We start from the raw sequence: 18,390 nt of genomic DNA on the forward strand, positions 1-18,390 counted from the left end.
TTTTACTGAATTATTTGATAAGTACCTTATTTGTAATGGGCAGAGTTTAGTGACATTCTTAATTGTTAAGAATATAGAATCCAGAAGGAAAGATTAGCTAGGGTCCCAGCTTGCCTTCTCTGCCCCAGGTCTTTCCCCTCCTGTGTGGCTGCTACCCATTGCTTTAATGAAAAAGCCCTATTTCCTTATTCATGCAGAGGGCTAGGATTTATCCAAGAGTGTCCCTCTGTCACCCTCATTCCCATGCCTCTTAAATCTCCAGAACTTTCCCTGGAAAGTAGTCCATTGGAAATGAAGAGGCTTGGCCTAATATGAGGGTGCACACCTGTAGTCCTGTAGCGTGGAGTGTGGGTGCACACCTGTAGTCCTGTAGTGTGGAGTGTGGGTGCACACCTGCAGTCCTGTAGTGTGGAGTGTGGGTGCACACCTGCAGTCCTGTAGTGTGGAGTGTGGGTGCACACCTGCAGTCCTGTAGTGTGGAGTGTGGGTGCACACCTGTAGTCCTGTAGTGTGGAGTGTGGGTGCACACCTGTAGTCCTGTAGTGTGGAGTGTGGGTGCACACCTGTAGTCCTGTAGTGTGGAGTGTGGGTGCACACCTGCAGTCCTGTAGTGTGGAGTGTGGGTGCACACCTGCAGTCCTGTAGTGTGGAGTGTGGGTGCACACCTGCAGTCCTGTAGTGTGGAGTGTGGGTGCACACCTGTAGTCCTGTAGTGTGGAGTGTGGGTGCACACCTGTAGTCCTGTAGTGTGGAGTGTGGGTGCACACCTGTAGTCCTGTAGTGTGGAGTGTGGGTGCACACCTGCAGTCCTGTAGTGTGGAGTGTGGGTGCACACCTGCAGTCCTGTAGTGTGGAGTGTGGGTGCACACCTGTAGTCCTGTAGTGTGGAGTGTGGGTGCACACCTGTAGTCCTGTAGTGTGGAGTGTGGGTGCACACCTGTAGTCCTGTAGCGTGGTGTGTGGGTGCACACCTGCAGTCCTGTAGCATGGTGTGTGGGTGTCTATCTGTAGTCCTATAGTGTGGTGTGTGGGTGTCTATCTGTAGTCCTATAGCATGGTGTGTGGGTGCACACCTGTAGTCCTATAGTGTGGAGTGTGGGTGCACACCTGTAGTCCTATAGTGTGGAGTGTGGGTGCACACCTGTAGTCCTATAGCGTGGAGTGTGGGTGCATACCTGTAGTCCTATAGCATGGTGTGTGGGTGTCTACCTATAGTCCTATAGTGTGGTGTGTGGGTATCTACCTATAGTCCTGTAGCGTGGTATGGGGGTGATTACTTGTAGTCCTATAGCGTGATGTGTGGGTGCACATCTGTAGTTCTATAGCCTGACATAGGGGTGTCCATTGTAGTCTTATACCCTGATATGGGGTGCACACCTGTCGCAGCACATGGGAGGTAGAAGCATGCGGTCAGGAGTTGACCGGCATCCTCTACGCCAGTGATTCTCAACGTGTGGGTCACCACTGCCATCACAGGGATTGCTTATCTGATGTTTTCATTACAATTCATAACAGTAGCAAAATTACAGTTACGGAGTAGCAATGAAGATAATTTTATTATTGGGGTCACCACAACATGAGGAACTAACTGTATTTAATATTGCAGCGTTAGGAAGGTTGAGAACTCTTCTAGTACATGTCATAGTTATAAAACAAAAACAAAATAAATGGTAAATAAAAGAATAGACTATTATCTTTATATACATGTATATACCGATCCCTCTTTCTACAATTTTTTTGTGTTCTGTTGTTTGTTTTCATGTATGTTTGTTCACCACAGGCCTGCCTGTTGCCTGTGGTAGTTCAAAGAGGGTCTTGGATCCCCTGGAACTGGAGTAACATGGTTGTGAGCTTCCATGTGGGTGCTGGCCATCAAACCAGGGGATTAAGCAAGTGTTTTCCAAGACCAGCTGCTGGTGGCAATGGGGACAGTGAAGACTGTCCTCTCCGGGTTCCAGGTGGCAGCAAGAGGCCTTAGGAACCTGGCTGGAGGTCATCATGCTGTGTGTTGGCGACATTCTGCCAATGTCCTGAAATTTGGAATGAGGCCAAATTGAAAAGTAATGACTAATGGCTAGAGCTCGTTGTTCTTGGTGATGCTCGTGGGCTAGCCTTGCAGGTGATGCACCCGGACAGGAGAGCACTACAAATGCTTTCTTGGTGATGCTCGTGAGCTAGCCTTGCAGGTGATGCACCGGACAGGAGAGTGCTACGAATGCTTTCTGGAAAGAGCTGGATATTTAACACGCAGGAAGACGGCCTCCTGGCTCATGGTATGGCAGCTGAACTGGTGGAGTGGTGGACAAACAGGCATTGAAGAAAACAAACCCGGACAGACGTTGAACAGAACAGACGTGGTCAATGGAATGCAAATGAAGCCGCATGACTCTCAGAGCTACGTTTTGGCTGGGGTTGGAGTGTGGCTGTGTCGGGAATTGTTAGCAACTGTAGAAGTCGTGCACCCCACTGAGAAGAGCGTGGAGAAGATTCAGCGTCATTTTCCCCTTCTCAGAATTCCAATCCAGTGTGGGCACGTCTGAGAGACTTTTGTGCTGGTGGTCCACGGGAGACTGCAGAGAAGGAAGGTTCGGACTGTAAGAAAGGAGGGAGGTCTTTGAATCAAGAGCAGGCACCCCTCTGAAATATAGCTGTTTTCCTGAAGTGCAGAGGGGAGCGCCCTGAGCTGAGCACTCAGATCCTCACTCTTCCCATCCACCCCATCCCAGCTCTCCATGCTGAGGGCCATGGGAACTGGAGGATGCTTTTTTCTGAAGAATCTGGGGAGCCCAAGATGAAAGACCTAAGTACTTTGTTATGGGAAATGGCCCCAGGGAAGCGGCAGCCAGATGGCTCTGTTCTCGACCTGGGCCAAGGGCTGTAACTGCAGGCACTGGGTTGTCACATTGCTTTAGTGTGTGACTCTTTAAGAGCACAGAGAAGAAAAGAAAGATTTGGGGCCTTAGAAGTTATTAAAAGCTATCCTTGATTCCTCAAATGGAGGCTTGCACACCAGACAAAGGAGAGTCTGTGCTTTTAAGTTTTTTAAATGTATTTTTTTGTGTGTGGGTGTTTTGCCTGCATGCATGTCTGTGCACAAGTATGTCCAGTACGAGAGTGTTGAGTATCTGGGACTGGAGTTACAGTTTTTATGGGCATGGCTATGTCTGTGCTGACCATTAGACTTGAGTCCACTGGACGAGCAACCAGTGTTCTTAACTGCTGAGCCATCTATCTACTCCAGGAGGCTGTATTTTTAAAGCAAGAGAATAGGAACATATATCAAAAAATATCCAGCTCAGGAGTTGTAAATGTTTTTCAGGGAGGAATATAAATAGACAGATGCAGCCCATCTGGTCCCTCATCCCGCCACCGTCAGCAAACGCACCATGACCTGAGCTCCTCCTTGTCCTTGAGACATCTTTGCTGCGTGTATGTAGCTGTCCTCCCTCATCAAATAAGCTTCTTTTGATAGCAAATGGGGACCATCACTGGAAACCACAACTGGGCCCAATGCAGAGGTCGGCAGACTGAGAGCCCAGCCCCAGGGGATACATCCTTACCACAGCTCCTTTATTCATGGCGCAGACAGCATTGTGGAAGAGGGGGCAGAAAGATTGTAAGAGCCAGAATTCCAGGAATCCTGATGTGAAACCCGTTTATCCCAGAAATGGCCACATAAATAAGACCAGGACAAAAGCATTATCAATAGATGTGCTGAAATGGAAGGCAGGAAAACCTCGTGGGTCCCAGACCGAGAACGACAAGTAACTAATCACTGATGGTGGAAGAATTGGGCCCTCTCAGGGATGGGCCTTCTTGTGCAGTGTCCGGTGCACAGACAACACAAACAGACTCCGCGGGGTGTGTGTGTGTGTGTGTGTGTGTGTGTGTGTGTGTGTGTGTGTGTGTGAGAGAGAGAGAGAGAGAGAGAGGGAGAGAGAGTCTGCCTGCATGTAAAATACACAGCTGTGGTAATAATAAAGAAAAGAAGCTGTCAGTTTGGCCATATGGGGGGAATGTTAGTAAGGAGGGATCTTGGAAGGTGCTGGACGGAGGAAAGGAGTGGAGGAAGTGATTTACTTTAATTTAAAATGTATAAAATTTAAAAATAGAAATTGCCTTGTGATAATTTAAAAGGCTAAATTGAATCATGCAGATACAGAAATGAACCAGGCCATCCATCAGAAGTCCCCGCCCACAGCCTTATGGAACTCAGATCAATCAAAACTCTGCACTAGTTCCTCATGACTTTTATGAAATCTAGAATTAGAAGGTATGGCTTTCTAGATTATTAGGACTCATGTCTGGATCTGCTTGTAACTAGGTTCATAATGAAACTTTTGAGAAATGAAGGAAATACGTTAGAATCCAGACAGTGTGTCCAGCCTGTGGCCCATAGACCCCACTGCCCCAGGATAACTAGGAATCGGAGCTAAATACAAAATTGTAAATTTACTTAAGGAGTTGAATGGTGAGGAGTTAAGGAGTGAGCTCTGTGTTATAAGGTGTTGTAATGTCAAAAGGTAGGATGCTCTGGAGGGAAAGCCAAGCCAGTGTGCCAGTGACGAGGAACCTACGTGGGGTCATGGGAAAACCAAGCCAGTGTGCCAGTGACCAAGAACCAACATGGAGTCAGTCATGGGAATACTAAGCCAGTGTGCCAGTGACCAGGAACCGACGTGGGGGCGTGGGAAAACCAAGCCAGTGTACCAGTGACCAGGAACTGATGTAGGGTCACATGCTCAAGGGTGTTTAAAACTGAAATTTCCAGCCTAGAACTTCAAATCACCAGCTATATGATGAGGTAGAATAAAAACATTTTCAGACAAAGAAATTACCCAGGCAAAAACCTCCCAGAGGAAATCGTCAACCAAAGGAAGGATCAGCCAACAACAAGCAGTTTATAGGTCTAGAATCTAGAGGTTCTGATGAAGAAAGAGGGAGAGGATCTCAGAAATATGGCTGAGGGAGAGCCCAGGGGATGGAAGATCCGCAAGTGCCGAGAAGGCCACAGGCAAAGGATCTGGGAGCAGTGTGGCTACAGCAGCTGCCTCATCCCGAGCCTGCCATAGGAGCCTCCGTGCCTTCACCCTTGGTTCTGAAAGTACATCTGACTTTCCTAAAACAATTTCTAAGCTCCTTCCTATCTAGAGGATGGGGATCATAAAGACAGAGTGGCCCCGTCTTTGAGGTCACTGTAGCTGTAGCTGATCACAGACAGAGAAAGTGCTGATCCAAGAGCCTGCAGAGCTGACCCAGCCCCGTTCGCTAGCGTGGAGGACCATGGCCGGAACTAGGTGCTGGCAAATATGTCTCTGTAACAAGCCAGAGTGTAAATCTTTTAGGGTTTCAGCAAAATGTTGCAGAAGTTCTAATATAATGAATGATGCTTACAACTCAATTGGTGAAAATCAATATCGTAAAAGAAAGTAATTTTTTCAGGCTTGATTCTCTAATACAAAGAATAAGATTTTCTTCTGAGGTAGCATTTTGCTTACTTGTAATTGAGGGTTCATTGTCCCCATCATCTGAGTTCCAGTGCCCACTTCCTGCCTGTGTCACTAAGCTTCCGAGTTGAGAGAGTGTATTGGTTTCCTGGTGGCATTTCTAGAACCTCCTGTATTCTCTTGATTTCCTTTTCCTTTCATTGCAGTACAGATTAATCACTTCAAAGTCAACATGGCCTGAATGGCTGTTGCACAATACTTGGGTTTTGAAACGCAAAATTTTCCTTTTGCTGCGTTAGTGTCTAGACTCTAGAAAACCCTTCCGAACCATGTTTGAGCTTTAAGTTTGTGTGGCAATGGAGAGTGTGGACACACGGGGAAGCACACTGTACCTGTGACTCCTCCGGTCTGCACACTGCTGACTGTAGCTGGGCAGGTGAGAGGTTTTAGATGGTGACAGTTTTACTTTTGTGATAGGGAAAGTGAACTGGCAGTGTGTGTACCCTACAGGCGCTCTCTGCCCATGCCTACAGCTCTTTTTCTTATTTAAGACAAGCTTTCACCGTATGTCTCAGACGGGCCTTCAGTTTGCTTTGTAGCCCAGGCTGGCCTTGTACTTGCTTCTCCTGCCTGAGACACCCAAGTATCTGTGACTTTCATTTTTAGTAGATGCATAACAATGCCACATACAGTTATAGTAGGCTTTAATGTCTCAGCACGTGTATATATTGTGTGAAATCTAGGTTCTTAGCATATTCCTCACATTTTTATATTTGTCATTTTTATATTAAAAGATCCAATATTTTGTTTGTAGTCATACCCCCCCCCCTTGTGCCACAGAACACCAGAACTCTCTCCTCCTCGGAAACAGCTTTGGATGCATTGACCAGTGTCTTTCCATACCCACTGTGTGTGTGCGTGTGTGTGTACATGTGCAAGATGTAACTGATCCCAGAAATTGTGAAAAGAAAAGAAAAAGCAGCTCACTCATTTGGAGCTGAAGTCCAGGAAAGGGTGCAGTCATTCATTTCCAGGCCTCCCCGACTGTGTTGCTCCAGGTCTGTGGCAGAACAGCAGGAATTACCTCAGAGCACACGGTGAGACAGGAAGTGAGGAGTGCAGAGACTCAGCCTCCCCTGCGTCAGCACTGCGAGTTCCAAAGCTTGCACACATTGCACACACAGCTTCTGTTAGCACTAATGTACCACACCACACTACCTACCATGCTGAGACGTGTGTGTCCCATGTACTAAGAGAGTGAACATCTAACTTCAGGCAAGTCCATTCATGCATTACGTACTTGGCTAAATGTGGTCACAGACTGGCTCTTGTTCACAGTAAAGGGAATGAGAATTCACCCACACTTTGCTTTTCTCTGCATAATTGAGAGTGCGTTTGAAGATGTTGTGGGGAAGATCGGGCAGATGCTGACTGGGGAGAGGCTGGGGTGACTGTGGGGAACTGACATGTTCGCCAGCCCACACGGCAGGAATGGAAGCCAGTGCACTGGGATACTTGGGTGCTCTGAGCCAGGTCTGCCTGGCTTCTCCTCTCCACTCATGCAGGAACTATCAGACAGATGTGAGCATAACCAGCATCCAGTGCCCAGCAAGCACCTCTCTCAGGCACAACCATTGGCCCTGGAGTCTTGCAGTATGTCACTACACGGTTGCTTCTGTTTCTCTCTGCTCATGTCCTGTTAGTGTGGGTAAATTACAGCTCGCTAAGAGGAGATAGGAGGTTCTAGGATCTGGAGCTGTGTTTCACACATCCTGCTGGGTAATTAGTAGATACTTTGACAAATGAACACATGAGCGGAGGGCGGCCGACCACAGACAAGAACTCTGTCTGGTATCTATGCCTCCTCTAATCACTGGCTTTCCATGCCTTTCTGCAGCCATATGTAACTTTTAAAATAATGCTTAATTATATTTCATATGTGTAGGAATAAAAATTGAATTGCGCAATTGCATGATAAATGGTTTATTAATTAAGAACTTATAAAAATAAGTCATTATACACTGTATAAAGGAATATAAATCATAATATAATGAATGTAAGAACTTAAGAAAATGTTCAGAGCATGTTTCAGCTGAAAACTTCCAGAGATAGGAAAATATCACAAACAGTGTAATCTTACCTCTTGATGTCCAGCTCCTTCCTACTCTGCCCTTACTCTCTGTGTAGATTTGCATGCTTACACATTTGTGTGTACACATTTGTGTGTTTATACATTTGCATGTTTACACACTTGCGTGCTTAGTTTTACATGCGTGTGTTTACACATTTGCGTGTTTGCACACTTGCATGTTTACACACTTGTATGTATAGTTTTACATGCGTGTGTTTGCATATTTGCACGTTTACACATTTGCGTGTTTACAGTTTTACACGCGTATGTTTACACATTTGCGTGTTTACCCATTTGCATGTCTATCACTGTGTGCTCATGCTTTCCTACGTGCTACAAAATTTCTACTGGAAATAGACTTTTAATAGTGAATCATTGTTTTATATTTTCTGGGCCGTATATACATGTCTAAAGTGGTTGAGGAAAACATAAGAGAAAATACTTGTAGACTCTTACAGTCGGAAGAGCCCTCAAGAGTCAAAAGTGAGGAGAGAGTCCTCATTGCTGGTGTTACCCCATGGGAAAGGCCCAGCCAGTTCTGTGGATAAAGGGGAGTTAAGTAGTTGTGGTTTATAGCATTCATTTCAGTCGGGTGCTATTATTTATTTTTAATCAAAATAGAAGGATAAAGTTCTATTTTTGCAGAACTTATTGTTGCTTCCTGAGAAGTCTTTCTTCCTTGGAGTATTACCTGCCCACCCACTTTCTGTTTATCTGCTGTTCTGAAATCCCTCAGGTTTCTGATACCCCATTCAGTAAGGCAGTGAGTTCCTCTTTCCTCTCTCGAGTTCTCATTCCAAATAGCAGCTAACAGGGTGGAGTTTTACCTGGTGTTCGGCTCTCAGCATCTTGACCTGACATGAAGCCAAGGTGTCTATAAACCTTAGCTATAAGACCTCATTTGACGATGGTTGTGACAAAATTCACTGTGAGTGAGGCCACTGGAGATGCTCTTGGAAGAGCAGGCATTGAGTCTGTGTGGATACGGAGGACAGGAAGGCAGTCTGATGGAAACAGGTGACCAGTTGTTGGGGAGTCAGGTGGCATCTGCTAGGCTCATCACCTCCTTCAGTGAGTGATTAGTTCCCTTCTTTCCTCCTGTAGCCCCTGACGTTACAAAGCTTGGCCTGGAACAGAGTGATGCCCCCGAAAGCCCCTCAGTTACATCAATGGCACAAGTGTGCCTTTGTGTGCGCCATGCTGACCACGCTTTCCAACCCAAACAGGAGGCTGTCAAAGCAGCCATAATAGAGGAACAGAAGAGAGGCGAAAAGGCCATGGCGGAGGCGGTGAAGAGAACGAGAGAGGAGCTGGTGGAGTACCTGAGAGAGCAGAGGAGGGTAAGTCCCCGTTCCCCGTGCAGACCCACCCAACAGTATTGCTAATCACCCATCACACACAGGCAGAACAGCACCCGTGCGGGTCCCCCCAACAGCTGTCTCTGCACAGCCATCAGACCAGGACAGAGTAGCTGTGAGCTTCTGTCTAGGTCCCGTAACGATAGACTCAGGAAGGCAGTTCTAGACTTCGGGGGGGGGGGGGGTTGCCGTGTGATTGTCGATTCCTTTACTTCCTGTAGACACTTGAATGTGCTCTTCAGGCTCTCTTTGTTAGCCTAACTGTCATTCTAACAGATTTCATTACAGTCCGCAAATAAATACCACATTGCTCTGGTTCTGTCTGAGAGCAGGTCAGAACATGCTGGTCAGAATTCAGGGACGGAGCTGCAGGGACTGAAAGCAGAACAAGATTCACTCACTGTCTTCCCACAAACAGGCAGTGTATGAAGAACAGGCGACACTAAAGCTTTTTGTATGTTTTATTTACATGCCTATCATATGTGTGTAAAGTACAATAATTCTCGTGTACTGCATTCAGGTGCATACTATAAAGTGTCAGGTGTTCTACACCATAGCAAGCAGACAAGCGGAACCATGAATATGAAGCGTGTAGTGTCTAAACTTGATTGTTGGCTGGATGGCAGAGTGGAAAACGCCAGCTGCTGTCCTGTAGTTTGCAGGGAGGGTCGGGACACCACTCAGTCCCCTGCTCCCAACCTGAATGGCGTGAAGAAAATTCCCAGTCTCTGTGATTCCTGTCAGCAGAGTACAGAATCGGTCAGGGATGTTTCCAGAGAAGTCGCATCCACAGGAGCACTCTATGTGTGTCTATATCTTTGAGCACCTTGCTTTAGGGGGATCTTTATTTTCACCCTGATTTCTGATAGATTTTTCACATTCTGAACCCAAAAGTGAAGTTGGCGTTTTAATTGTGTGCCGGTGTTTCCCACAGAGGGTATTTCAGATAATCTAGTTTATGAGCTGTGCCCAGAGGAATGACGGATACACACGGATTATTTGGAATAGTGAAGAAACACAGATAAAATAAACTTAGGGGTTCTTATGGACCACTCCTTTCCATTGTCTTTTCCTCTTAATCTTTCCCTTGGTGGTTACAACTGCTCTTAGCATGAAATCTGCCCCCTCGGTCGTATGGCACCCCTGAGGTGTCCTCATGAAATCTGCCCCCTCGGTCATGTGGCACTCCTGAGGTGTCCTCATGAAATCTGACCCCCTCGGTCGTGTGGTGTCCTCACTGACTATAGGTGCCGTGTTGTAGAGTGGCCCAGGGGAGGTTATTCATCATTCTGACCGAAAGTGCTGTTAGCTCATTAGTGGCCGCCCCTTTCCCCTCCCCTCACCCAGCTCTGTGAATTGGACCGACCACTCTGAGCCCGACTGTGAGCCACTCAGCAAACAGGATGCTCTTTTCTTCCTTCCCTCAAGGCTCCTGGGTGGGTCACACGGCACACACGCTCCCTCTGCAAGGCTGAGTGGGATGTTGTATGTGTGAGTTTTCTTACTTCATCCATTGATAGGTGTTCAGATTGTTCCTCCATATTCAATATACTTTCCTGAATCAGCCAATCTATATATGAGATGTAAATCTGCAGAGACAATTTTATAAAATCATTTGGGCGTATATATATATTCAAAGCTGTGTTACTTTCTGTAGTATGTGGTTACCATAAAAGCATCTTGTAGGAGTAAGGATGGCTCTTTTAGGGTCCTCTGATCCCTGGATGTCAAACTAATGTCTCAAAAGAACTAAATTATGGGCTAGGCCATTTGGCCTGTATTCCTCCGAATCCTTTTAAAGGCCTGTCAGTTCCTGTTTGTGAGAAGTAGTCTGATTGACAGCAGAGACAGTGAGAACACAACAGAGCCAGGCCCCGTTCACACTGTCCGGTTCTTATTACACGGAGCACCCACGTTGTCATGAGTTAGGGATAGGATGCAGCTGGAGCAAGGGCACACACCTGTACCGCATCAGTTCTGAGCACTGTGTTCAGCACCTTAGTAAAAATACCCAGAAGCCACTTGTCGGTAGGCGGGTTTTGCTCATTTTGGAATGTGTGCTCCGATCAGTGTTGGCTCCTGTTTACATGGTGAGCTCTAAAACCTGACCCCACTCCTTTTACTGATTCCCAGGAGGTTACAGCCCTGTTCTCGTAGAAAGTTACCACTTGTCGCTTGCAGGTGTGTTAGGGACACTGGGGGACACTTTTGAGTATCTGGGCATTTTGTCTTCCCAAAGAGAAAAGGCTAACTTTGATAAGTTCGTGAAAGCACCCAAAGTGAAACAGCAATTGCTAACACCTCTTTTTATGTCACTTTTGAAAATTTTAGATTTTTAATTCTGTATTTCCTTCTTCCTTTAAAATACTATACTCACTGTTTCAAGTTAATTTTGATGTATTATCTTGGGACTTAGAAAATGTTTTTGGGGGAAATAAAGGACACCCAAAGCTTGCAAACCAACTTAGAGGAAACATTTTTCATTTTGCTTTGTTTTAGCTAGTTCCTTTTATTTTTGTCTCAATAAAATAAAATAAAAAACCTAAATTGGGGCAAGTCCTCTCCACTTCTTCCATTGGAAGATAGTTTTTGTTTTGTTTTAAAGAACACATTTTCAGGATAAATGTTTCCTTTCCTTTCTATAGCTCTATTTTTTAAGAAATCATGGATCAAGCTTAAGATTTTCAGGTCAGACACTCAGCAGCCTTGTATTCCAGTCTGTAGGGTAGCCTTGAAGTTTTGAGATGTCTCCCGTGGAGCTAGGCCTTACTCTGTGTGTTCCTCAGCATCATCAGATCCTTTCCCAAAGCCCTGAAAGTTGGAAATGAACACTTCTCCACCCCACATTTCCTCCTCTGCTTTTACTTTTAAAGGACTGAGAAAAAACAAAATAGAAGATTCAAAATGGTAAATTTCTCAAATGACTTAATTTTTCCCCATGATATAAAATTCAGGTCATCATAAGAGGAAATAGCTTTTTCTAAGTCTCTAAATCACCCTCCAAGACTGGTGAATGTTAAAAGTATACCCAGGATACTGGAATTGATATTGAACTCACACTGTGAAAAGTCTTCGTGGCATGTTTTTTGTCTTGTTTCTGCAAATGCTGTCAGCAGAGGTGTTGTTAAACTTCGTGTACGGCTGTCATTCGTCTGGCCCCCATTCGTCTGGCCCCGACTCTAGGATGGGAGAGTTACTTTATATGCACTAGTTAGTTAGGAAGTCCCAGCGCTCAGCCTCCTGCAGGAGAGCTATTTATGCACTAGTTAGTTAGGAAGTCCCAGCGCTCAGACTCCTGCGGGAGAACTACTTATGCATTAGTTAGTTAGGAAGTCCCAGTACGTGCTCAGCACCGCTCACATGATCCTGCGTCGCTGGCCCACAGCACAAGAAAACTGTATAATCAAAACATCCTACTAGTAAAAATGTTCATGATTAATCAGAAAAATAATAATGAAACAGTTTGGGTGTTTAAAGTAATTATAAATAAATATTCAACCCACTGGGCGGTGGTGGCGCACGCCTTTAATCCCAGCACTCAGGAGGCAGAGGCAGGCAGAACTCTGTGAGTTTGAGGCCAGCCTGGTCTACAAGAGCTAGTTCCGGGACAGGCACCAAAAATACAGAGAAACCCTATCTCAAAAAAACAATAAATAAATAAATAAACAAACAAATATTCAACCCGATCATATTTTTAAAAATTCCTTTTCTAGGCGCACTGAACCTTGCTTCATGCTGCAACAGCTGAGCTGAACACCTGCCATATGTTACTGAAGCAGCGCTGACAATCAGGTGTCAGAGGGCCCCCAGTCGGTCCTTTAACACTCCTGACCTCTCACCATGGAACTAGGCAGTTGGCTTTCCCTTAGTCTTCTGGAGAAGTCTCTCCCTTGTCTTATAAACGGCCAGACCAACCATTAGAGCCAGCATCAGTAGTGCCACAGGCTGCAGAGAAATGAGACGGGAAAGACCACATCCCAGATACTTCTTGGGGCCGGGAGAATTTGTGGTTTGTGACGACCAATAGCCCTTGGGCTGGAATGGATAGTTGCAGCCCATCCCATAGGTTCAGACTGTTACACATGAGCTCGCCGTGAAGGAGGAAGCGTGAATAACATCCAGCACGCAGCGGCTCTTCACAGCCAGGCGGTGATTCCTAAAAATAAAACCTCATCCAAATGTAATAAAAGATTATTATTTTTTCCTCTTAAGAACCAGAATTACGGCCTGTGTTTTCAAAATCATCTCCAGGAAAATAACCTTCACTTGGGAGGATTCTTTTAATTTAGATTTTTAGAAGGGAGCAAAGAACAATTATCTTTACTTCAAAGGTCTGAGGCTAAGACATTGTCAGAATTTCTTAATCATAACCGGGCTCTTGAAGGCCAGCAATGCTGCAGTCCCCTGCGGTTTCACTTGCATCTTCAGCTGCTAAAGGCAACACTAAGCCAACACGTTTCTTCCAATAGTGACAGTTACTGGAACTACAGACAGCTCTAGAAGAACTTACGTTTCTTCCAATAGTGACAGTTACTGGAACTACAGAAAGCTCTAGAAGAACTTAGGTTTCTTCCAATAGTGACAGTTACTGGAACTACAGAAAGCTCTAGAAGAACTTACGTTTCTTCCGATAGTGACAGTTACTGGAACTATAGACAGCTCTAGAGAGCTTGTCCCATCTCCGTTGCCTTGTTTCCTGTCTAGTATGGTTGTGTGTTGCGGCCCTCCCTTTCCTTCACAGTTGTGACATTCCACCAGGAGTGCAAATGGCTTCTTCCTTGACCACTACCAAGTATGTTGAGGGCTTTTCAGTTCCTGGTGTGCACTGGTTATGTCCCAAGAGTTGCAGCCCTTGACCTCTCTTGCACACACCTGCAGAAGCAGTGCCGTTTCTCTGCCGCCCACCCCTGCTCCCTCATCCTGATGAGTTATTTCTTCTATGTGACCTGGTCCAGCTGATGTCAGTAAGGGATAAACTGAGGAGTGTGTCAGTGTGGGGACCCACAGGACCCGCTGTGGCGTTTGATTCGGATGTCGTATTTAAGATTGCTTCTCTAGACTGAGACACATGAGGACCGTTCCCTTGTGGTTGTACTTTCTGGTTACTTGTTTTCAGTGCCTAAGTGGGCTCAGCCTTCTCGTTTCATTTAAATCATCAGAATTTTACTTTCCAGATCTGTAACATCTCGTCCGTGTCAGCTGGCCCTCTAGAAAACTGTTGAGAGTTAGTGAAGCCAGCCAGTTTGAGCTGCCGTGCTAAGTGGCCTCCAGTGAGCACATCTCCCTAGGTGTGGAGCTTAGAAATTTTTATTTAGAAGAAAGCTTTACAAAGCCAATGAGCTGTCAGGGTTTAAAGGGTCCTTGCAACTTTCAGTATCAATACAAGTGGACCCCAAAATGCTGGCTGCTGTCCTAAATTCTTCCTTGAATTCTTCACATTTCTTGACCTTCATTCTTGATCTAAAGTGTCTTTGGTAAGAAGACACTTGGGAATATTCCCAGACATGTGACCAGAGGCCAGACCATCACATCAGGACAAGCTTATTTTGATGACATTATTTTGCAATGGTTCAAACAGGTGAGTGTTTTACTAACAATGGTTAAAAGTAAAGTAATGGATCACTAAGAAGGAAATCCAAAGTCGCAGAGAGCTTGAAATGATGATGGTAAGAATGTCCCTGAGGACAGGGAATGTGGCTGTGCCTCTTACCCCCAAGTCACAGAGACAGAGATTTACAGTCTGATTCTGAAGTCCATGCTTTGACTTTTGCCCAAACCCCCTTGGTGGGCAAGACGGAGACAAAAGAAGGAAGCTAGATGTGTTGTTACACGCCTGTAATCCCAACATGTTAATGGTGCAGGCGGGTTGATCAGGAGTTCAAGATCATCCTCAGACATACACAAGTTCCAGGCCAGTCTGAACTGCATAGTTGGTACTGAAAATACAGTAAATCAAACTCTTCCTGTGTGGTCTTCTCCAACTTTATGTCCTGAGCACAAGGCTCAAGCAAGAAAACAAACAAAAAAAAAATTGTATTGATAATGTCGCTAGCCCAGGCCGAAATGGAGAAGGTGGATAAAATAAAATGCCTGCTCTATGAATACATGCAACATGTTGTTCTCAGTAACATGATTTTAGTGAGGGTAGCACAGTGAAGGGTTGAGGTTCCTTGATAAATAGCCCTAAGTATGTGTATGTGCGTGTGTGCGCGAGTGTATGTGTATTTCTAAAATTAAGACTAACTAGCAGAAAAATGAATGAACCTGATAAAATAAAATCATCATAATGAATTCTCACCTCCACTGTCCAGCCAAAAGAATCTGAATTTCATGTTCCAAATAATCTTGAGAACTACAGCCCCAGTCTATCAAGAATCTAGAAGATAATGGAATAAAATCTGCTTTGTTAACTTTTCCTGGAGAGACAGATGCACTTCTAACCAGCCATGATGGGCACTGGTGCCAGACCAAAGTCCGGCGTGGCGAGACCGATGAGTTTGTTGGGCTCCATTACAGAATGCAGGTGGGGGGTTTCTTAGAGAAGCCTGGGTGACCCCACAGACAGCGGCATCACCACAGCGTCCACCCGATCGTGAACTGCAGCCTCGAGGAACTGTATCAGCCTTTTACTTCCTATATTCCCCAGCTTCCACAGGACCATGGGCAGCTGGGGAAGGAGCGATAATATGGATCCCATGCTCGAGTCTCCTGGGACTTGTAAGGAGGCGCAGTAGCTCCATCACCAATATTGTAGATCTGACCCTCACCTTGTGCTGCTAGCTGCCATGGCCGCTGGGCAAAGACCGAGGGTGGCAGAGCATTAGGACCCCAGGAAAGGCCGAGTGTAACAGTCTGTGCACGTAGATTTGCTCGTTCCTGTAAGAGACCAAGTCTCTGCAGAGTATAACAATATGTGGACATAGATTTGCTCGTTCCTGTAAGAGACCAAGTCTTTTACTTTCACAAACTGTCCTTTCTTTACTGTAAAGGCAGTTCAGATTTATTTCCTATTTCAAGTCAGAAAGCCATGGACAGTAACCCATGCCTTCCCAGCAGCTGTGGCCAGAGCCTTCCCTGCCCTCTGCCTACCAGTCACTGCTCCCAGCCTTATCTTAGCCTCCCATCAGGACTAGGGGAGTTCACTCAAAGCCTCCAATAGACGGCACAGTCTTCAGCGCTTTCCTTCACATGGGCTAGTGCCAAACTCACTTCAAGTCTCACTTCCCTTGGGCGTTGAGAGAAAGGAGAACCTAGTGTGCTAGGGCCTCGCCGGTCTTGACACGTGTCCAGGCACACAAGTTGTTACTTAGAACACGGCTTTGTTTGTAGCAAGTTAAGAAAACTGAGTCACGGTCCCAGTGTGCCCTGAAAGCTGTCCGTTTTGTTAAAGCTTGAAGTTAGGTTGGCTCAGAAGGCGTTCCACAAACAAAAACTTAATTCTCCTTCGTGGCTTGGAGGTGAGCAACACAGCACCAGTGTTTCCTGCTGTCAAGGTCTGTTTCTAATGCTCTCACTGTTAGGTCTTTCCTTCTCGTTAGAGATACCATGCTGTTGTTGAGAGAGAGGGAGAGGGAGAGAGGCGGGGAGGGGAGGGGAGGGGAGGAGAGGGAGAGGGAGAGGAAGAAGAGCTAACTCTCACCAGCGCTCCGCACAGAACATCTAGAAACACAATAGCCTTCGTGACGATGAGTGTCGCAGGCTTGGCTGCTAGGAACTGGGTGTGAGGCTGAGCATGTGACCCTAGCGGGTCAGCACTCTTTACCCTATGGCTTCATGTTTATGAAAACTCTCGCTCGCCTCTTTGCTATAAGGAGACCGGTGGGGTCTTGGCCAGGTTCTCCTCTTTGAGTGTAGCTCCTGAGATTGTCATCTTCTTATTTCCTGATTTTCAGTGGAAAGAAGAAAGACTTCCTGGCTAAAAGACACTTGGTCATGTCTTAATGTGCTTGCTCTATTGTGCTATTATTTTCTATTATGTGTATCTCCACAAACATTCCTTTCCTTTGAAAAAATAGCCAAAACTAATAATAACAGTTGTAACTAATATTGTTTTGGAAACGTCTCGGGAATGTCCTCCTCTGAGGGATGTGGTGTTTCTCTTTTCCTTCAGAGACACAGCAGCATTCCTGCCCATTGTTGGCTGCAGATTCTGTGTGCTCCCTCCTAAAGGAAGGCCAGCCCGTGAGAGAGAAGGGAGATTGCTCATTGCTTACCACCATATTGTGTTTGAATGAAGTCCGTGGATGTGGGTGTACCCTAAGTCTGGCTTTGCCCCCAGCTAAAACTTGAGACTGTTGATTGTTGTTTCCTAGGCAGGGTTCTAACTGGATAGTGTCAGGGGGGCCCTGCAGCACTAATCACCTTTGGCATAACAGTGCCCTGCACAGCGCTCTTGCGCGCTCTCTCTCTCTCTCTCTCTCTCTCTCTCTCTCTCTCTCTCTCTCTCTCTTTCTCTCTCTCTGGTTGTGGGTGTTTCTCATTGCTGCATCCCTGTCCTAGTGAGTTCTTCCCTCCTTGCCAATTGGTTCAGCTGTGATTCCATGAATCACGTTGCTTTACACCCTGTAAACTCATTTTAATTTTTTTCTTTTTATTTATGCTGTGTCTGTGTGAGCTTATGTGCTCAGTGTGCCCATGGAGACCAGAGGAGGGTGTTGGATGCCCCTGGGAATGGAGTTGCAGATGGTGAGCCACTCTGTGTGAGTGTCAGGAGCTGTACCCAGGTCCTCTTTGACAGCAATACCTGCCTATCAGCATTGAGTTATCTGTCCCGCCCCTAAAACTAACTTATTATAAAACTACATATCACCTAAGATGAAGTTGCTATGGACCATTTGAAAACTGCATACACACACAAACATTTATATTCTCACTGAAGTTTTGAGAATGACTGGGGTGGGGGAAGATAAGCTGATTGTGAAGAGCCATCTGTTGAAGGATTCAGGTGTTCACGTGTGGGTTTTAGAAGCAAAGCCCGAGGAAGTGGAATAGGTCTGGCCATCATTGCTGCCCTTCCGAGACTCACTCCCCCATTAATGCCCCTTGTGGGAATCACAAACCCTACTCCACCACCTCATTCTGTGTCTCCCAGAGCTGAATTACTTTCCGACACCCTCAGCAACAGAAAGGACATTTGAAGGTGTTACACCCTCAAATCAGCTGCCTCACACTGAAGTGTTAGAATCACACTACCAGAGACACAAAGGAACCCAATGTGACTCTTGCTGTGGACTTCCCCATGAAGAGACAAATATGTATTCCTCAGTGCTGATTGCTCTGCTTCCCACCTACAGGCAGAAGGCTACAATGTTGTGTCCTGGAGTCTGGTGCAATATAGTGAGTCCTAGTGTGAAACACAGTAGTTTGGCAACCCTAAGAGAAAACGTTTCCATGTCTTCTGAGAGACAAGCCCAGGAGATGCGTGAAAAGCATTTGCCACACTAACCTCGCATGC

General features: G+C 46.0%; 1 protein-coding gene and 1 long non-coding RNA gene across 5 annotated transcripts in view; one reads left to right on the top strand and one right to left on the bottom strand.

The window, feature by feature from the left end:
- The window catches only part of Ccdc91 (coiled-coil domain containing 91), a 138,488-nt gene that overhangs the window by 100,880 nt on the left and 19,218 nt on the right, over positions 1–18,390 (top strand). Inside the window, exons 10-11 of one of the 3 annotated variants that reach the window (XM_050164719.1) lie at positions 8,805–8,918; positions 12,650–13,066. The exons of 1 other annotated variant lie outside the window; for it this stretch is intronic. In XM_050164719.1, the coding sequence (XP_050020676.1) occupies positions 8,805–8,918; positions 12,650–12,658 (123 nt within the window). In that variant the 3' untranslated portion in view covers positions 12,659–13,066. Of the gene's footprint in view, positions 1–8,804; positions 8,919–12,649; positions 13,067–18,390 lie in introns of those variants that run through there. One more of the 3 variants, XM_050164718.1, reaches the window with a different exon arrangement.
- On the bottom strand, positions 382–890 carry LOC126515229 (uncharacterized). 2 transcript variants are annotated; one of them, XR_007595778.1, is made up of 4 exons: positions 836–890; positions 666–733; positions 530–597; positions 382–427 (listed from the first exon to the last, which is right to left on the bottom strand). It is a non-coding gene; the product is annotated as an uncharacterized lncRNA (long non-coding RNA). The 2 variants fall into 2 exon arrangements; XR_007595777.1 differs by having other exon boundaries at positions 416–461.

The sequence above is a fragment of the Alexandromys fortis genome, unplaced genomic scaffold (assembly GCF_014885135.2).
Source record: "Alexandromys fortis isolate MF-2015 unplaced genomic scaffold, M_Fortis_MF-2015_v1.1 scaffold_153, whole genome shotgun sequence".
NCBI classification, from domain to species: Eukaryota; Metazoa; Chordata; class Mammalia; order Rodentia; family Cricetidae; genus Alexandromys; species Alexandromys fortis.